General features: G+C 42.1%; 1 protein-coding gene across 1 annotated transcript; it reads left to right on the plus strand.

Annotated features, from left to right (window-relative positions):
* The first annotated feature begins 3,843 nt into the window (after positions 1–3,843).
* LOC141719413 (uncharacterized) lies at positions 3,844–5,286 on the plus strand. The gene is made up of 3 exons (XM_074521792.1): positions 3,844–3,979; positions 4,079–4,737; positions 4,981–5,286. Exons 1-3 carry the CDS (start codon positions 3,844–3,846, stop codon positions 5,284–5,286), a joined length of 1,101 nt encoding a protein of 366 aa, XP_074377893.1.
* The last annotated feature ends 495 nt before the right edge of the window (positions 5,287–5,781 follow it).

Raw genomic sequence — 5,781 nt, forward strand, 5'->3', positions numbered from 1 at the left:
ACTCATATGCCTGTATTTGTACCTCATTAATGCTAGAGGCATAAAATGTTCAAACATTGTTATAAATAACTGGCAATAGAAAATAATTTAATTTATGTTATTGGAGAAAATGTCATGCAAATAAAAACCTGACAATAGCCTAACATTGTCCAGTATTACTAGCTATCCCAAAATTTATATCAACATGGTTATAAAATAACTAAACTTGTATCAAAATTATTACAAAATCACGTGTTAAAATGTAATTTTTAGGCTTATATAAATGCAGACCGTGTTTCATATTATTATGAGAAAAATTACTATTCATAAATTATTTGAAAAAAAAAATTGGGTGTCTATCATTTTCATTTTCATTTAGTAAACACACATGACATTTTATAACTATTTTAAAAATAAATAAACCAATTTAGTTATCCTAGCATTTTTCATTTGTGTGGTATATCTGACACACGAATATAACAACATTTTTTTATACAATTTCATACTCTATGGTGTGTCATTTATGACTTCATATTTCATTTTAATCTTATTATAAATAGATAATTGGTGATGATATGGATAGAAAATACATACTAAAGACATATTAAATTTCGCATTAATTATACTTGGACTTCTTGTTAGAAGTCGAGTATTGTCCTGTCTTGTCTGAACTCGTAGTAGACTCAAGACGGTCTGTGTAAGCATGGCCCACCAATATAGGTCGTCAAGGTCCACGAGCACAAGCTGTTCGTGGGCTATGCCTAATAAGGTTGGAAGAGCAGCAACGTGTGTCCTAAACGGACTCAAAGTCCTATACAGAAGGTTCTGGAGTTCCTTCTCTTATAGGACTCCTAATCATCATCTAAGTTGGAGACTTGTCCACCAAGTCTTCCAACACAAGTTTAACCTTAGACTCGCCTCTATATAAATGGCTCTACCCATCAACCCAGAACTACATTTTTTAGCTTGATGCTCTATCACACAAAGATACGTAAGCATCTTGTAAGGACCGATAATCCCGAACGCAAGAGCAATCATTAAAACTTGAAGATCACAAACATTAAATACTAACGCACTCTAATTTTTATTCCACAATATTTGGCGCCGTCTGTGGGAAGACTACAACAACCATGGTGAATACACATAGCAGAATCAATAGTGGAACAGACACTCTTGTCCCATCACGAACAATCGCATCAGTGGTGGAAATACCACCGCACTCAAATTATGCCTCCACCCAAGGAGGAACCCTGGTAGGGGAAACTGAGGCTCAGCCACAAGGGACGAATTTCCCGGCTCCTCAAGGGACGAATCCCCAATTTCAGCAGATACATGCACCGTGAACCCTCAGCCCGTTGGGTATGAGTACTCGACGATTGTGACTATTAACCCCCCTTATGGGATGACTCTGTACCCCAAAACTAGAGGAAGTTGACACTCTAATAGGAGTGAAGCACAAGGGTGGACGCCCCAATACATATGTGGCTTGGCTCCTATTCTGGAGGATCAAGAATTCTCTGGACCTTATATTGAAAGAGACTCTGAATCATCAGATGATGATGTTGCTTCGAGAATGAGGCATGCTGGAAAATGGCTAGTACTAACCAGCGCCCCAGGAGCACTCAAGGGACGAATCCCCAAGATGTTCAGGAGAGGATCAGGGCTCATGAAGGTGAGATCCAAAGGTTGAAGCGTGACCTGGAGACGCATCTGACTCCAAGACCCCCATTTTCTCCAAGACGGAGAGATCATCCTCCAATCATAGACCTGGATGGTCCAATACCAAGGAGGGCTGTTTCCCTAAGGGCTAATCCAAGTGATCTTCTGCACCTAGGAGATCCTGATCATCCAAACCCCCCATTCACTAACGAGATAATGAATGCCCGTATCTCAAGGAAGTTCAAGATGCCCACCATCAAAGCATACGATGGTACTGGCGACCCTGCTAATCATGTCAGGACGTTCTCTAATGCCCTGTTGCTACAGCCCGTGAACGACGCTATTAAGTGCCGGGCCTTCCCTCAAACCCTACCGGGTATGGCTCAAAGGTGGTATAGCCGTCTACCCCCGAATTCTATTGGATCCTTTAAGGACTTGAGCCAAGCTTTCATCAAGTAGTTCATAAGTGACAGAGTACACGAGAAGAGTTGGGCCTCTCTTATGAGCATAATCCAAGGAGCAAAGGAGTCCCTGAGAGAGTATCTGAATCGATTTACGAAGGAAGCTTTGAAGGTCACTGATCTTGATGATAAGGTAGTTTTGATGGCCCTACAACAAATGACTAGAGATGAGTTCTTTAAGTAGTCCCTAGCCAACCGTCCTCCCGAAAGCATGTTGCAGCTCCAGGATAGGACCAAAAAGTATATCAAGATGGAGGAAAGTATGAAAAAGACGGCTATAAATAATGAACCTACTGGAAATAAGAAGCGGAAGATGGATCAGGAGTACGATGCCAAGAACAAGTATCCACGGATTGGCAAAAGCTCTGACTCTTCCTCTTCTAAGAAGAACCAGCAACCAAGGTTCACTAAATATGCAAGGTTGAACGCTCCAAGGAGCCAAATCCCTATGGAAATTGAGAAGGACAAAGATTTCAAATGGTCGAAGCCACTAAGGGGAGACCCCGAGAAAAAAATACAAGAGTCGATACTACAGGTTTCCCAAAGATGTTGGTCATGATACTGACTATTGTAGGCAACTTAAGAATGATATCAAGTATTTGATCTAAAGGGGAAAATTCAGACGTTTGACCAAGGGCGAAGAGGTCGGAGGCCAAAAAAGAGACACTGATCGAAGAGATGATGATCGAAGGGGTAACGACATAAGTCGCAACCCAGAGTCCTGAGGGCCAGTAATTAATATGATCTCAGGAGGTCCTACAGTAGCATGTACTACAAGGAACTCTCAAAAGACTTATGCGAGAGAAGTGATGAGCATATGTGGAGAGCCATCTAAGCGTTCTGAGTCAGCGATGACGCTTGAATTTGGTGACTCAGACCTTGAAGGTTTAAAATTTTCTCAGGATGATCCCCTGGTTATCACACCGATATTTGGAAATTGTCCTGTTATGAGGGTCCTAGTGGAAAATAGATCTTCTGTGGATATTCTCTTCCATGACACATTCATAAGGGATGGCTACAATGATTCTCAACTAACCCCATCTGATGCATCCATCTATGGATTTAACCACGTGGATTTACCCAAACCTTATAAATTATAGGTTGAACGTTGACCTGACCTGAAAGGTTGTGAAGCAGAAGAAGAGAACTTATGCCCCTGATAGGCTGAAAGCCATTAAACAAAAGGCCGAGAAGCTTTTAGAAGATGGTTTGATTAAGGAAGTGCAATTCCCTGAGTGGTTGGCCAACCCCGTAATGGTTAAGAAGGCCAATGGGACGTGGAGGATGTGCATTGACTTCACTGACTTGATGATGCTTGTCCCAAGGACTATTACCCCCTACCGAGGATTGATACCCTGATCGATGCCACTACTGGACACGAGATGCTCGCTTTATGGATGGCTTCAATGGTTACAATCAGATTAGAATGCATAAGGATGACACCCCCAAGGTATCTTTTATAACTAACTTTGGTGTATTTTGTTATCTTGTTATGGCTTTGGGACTTAAGAATGCAGGAGCTACTTACCAAAGATTGGTAAATAAGATATTTGCCCATCTAATTGGAAAAACCATGGAGGTCTATGTTGATGACATGTTAGTTAAAAGCCTAAGCAAGGCCGATCATATTAGTCACCCCAAAGAGGCATTTGAAGTGCTGAGCAACCACAAGATGATGTTAAAACAAGCCAAGTGTGCTTTTGGCGTTGGGTCTGGAAAATTTTTGGGTCACATGGTCTCTAAGATGGGAATAGAGGCCAACACCGACAAGATCAAAACCATCCTAGACATGGAGCTACCACACTCCATCAAGGACAATCAAAAGCTGACAAGAAGAATCGCAGCTCTAGGGAGGTTAATCTCCAAGTCTGGAGATAAATGTCTGCCATTTTTCAAAACCCTTAAGATGGTGAAGGATTTTGAATTGACAGATGAGAGCCAAGAGGCCTTTGAATAGCTAAAGAAGTACATGACTAAAGCCCCGTTGTTGGCCAAACCAAGTCCGGAGGACACCCATTATTTGTACTTCACGGCATCTGAACAAGCCGTGAGTCCAGTCCTCGTGAAGGAAGAACATAAGCTCCACAAGCCTGTATACTATGTAAGCAAGGTGCTCCATGGAGCAGAGTTCAATTATTCCACCACGGAGAAGTTCGCACTTGCTCTCATCACAGTCTCGAGGAAGTTGAGACCAAATTTTCGGGCTCACAAGATCGAAGTCCTGACAGACCAACCCATGAAGAACATTCTTCATACCCCGAAGGCCAGTGGAAGGCTCGTCAAGTGGGAAATTGAGTTAGGAGAATTTGATATCAAGTACAAGCCTCGAACGACCATTAAGGCTCAGGCCTTAGCAGACTTCGTGGTCGAATGCACCATTAACGACCAAGAAGTCGGGGGGCAAGAGATAGTAACTCCAGAAGACGGAGAGAAAGAGAAGGATAAAGAAACAACCCTGATGGAGTATTGGGTTCTCCATTTTGACGGGGAGTCCAAAACAAAATCTGGTGGTGCAGGCCTAGTCTTGCAAAGCCCCGATGGGTTTTTGAATGAATATGTTTTGAAGTTGGACTTCCCAACTACGAACAACGAAGAAGAATACAAAGCGTTAATAGCCAGCTTAGGCTTGGCTAGAGCCGTGAGGGCCAAAAACCTGAAGGTCTGTGGAGACTCAAGACTTTAAGTTGCTCAATTTAATGGAGAGTTTGAGGCTAAAAATGATACTATGGCCAAGTACCTGAGAGTCATAAAGGGAATACTGACTCAGTTCGATGAATGGTACGTAGAACATGTTCCGAGAGAGGAGAAAACTACGGCGAATGCCTTGTCCGAGTTTGCCTCGTCTGAAATCAAGAACTATCTGATAAGTATCTACTTCTAGGTCTTGAAGACCCTTACTATTCATGTCATAAATCTGATACCACCGGTTGGTGTGACGAGCTGTTGGATAGAGCCGATCAAGACACACTTAGAGACTGGATGGCTCCCCGAAGATGCCCAGGAGGCACGCAAGCTGTCGGTTAGAGCATTGAGATATTCATTGGTTGAAGGCCTTTTATACAAAAGATCCTTTGTTATTTCGTACCTGAAGTGCTTGAGACCTCTTGAGGCATATGAGGCACTTAAAGAAGCCCATGAAGGGATTTATGGACAACACTTGGGGGCAGGGCCCTCGCTCACAAGATAACTCGATTGGGATTATACTGGCCAACTATGCTGGCCGATGCAAAGGCTTATGTGAAGAAATGTGACAGGTGCCAAAGGCACGCTCTAATAGTACGACAGTCTTTTATTCCCAGTGGACTAACAATGAGATTTACAGAAGGGGGGTTGAATGTAAATCTCAAAACTTTTTCAAGTTTTGAGCAGTTTGTAAGGCTAAGTGTTTGAGTGATCAAATGTGTGTGAATTGCTTGGAGCTGATGCAGACAGATATATATTCAAATACAAATGTAATGAACACAAAGAACTTAAAAACTTTTCTGGTGGATTTGTTGTTCCACCAGAGATGTGTTATTTCGGAAAATCTGTGATTCAAAATTAAATCACAGCTGCTTCCTAGTACAAACTAGATGATTTTCTCTCTTGATATTTCTAAACAGCTCAGGGAAAATTCACATCTAATTACTAGCTACTACTTGGTTTATATATCACCAAGTTTACAAGTGAAGACAAAGATAAA

Source organism: Apium graveolens, chromosome 4 (genome assembly GCF_009905375.1).
Source record: "Apium graveolens cultivar Ventura chromosome 4, ASM990537v1, whole genome shotgun sequence".
Classification (NCBI taxonomy): domain Eukaryota; kingdom Viridiplantae; phylum Streptophyta; class Magnoliopsida; order Apiales; family Apiaceae; genus Apium; species Apium graveolens.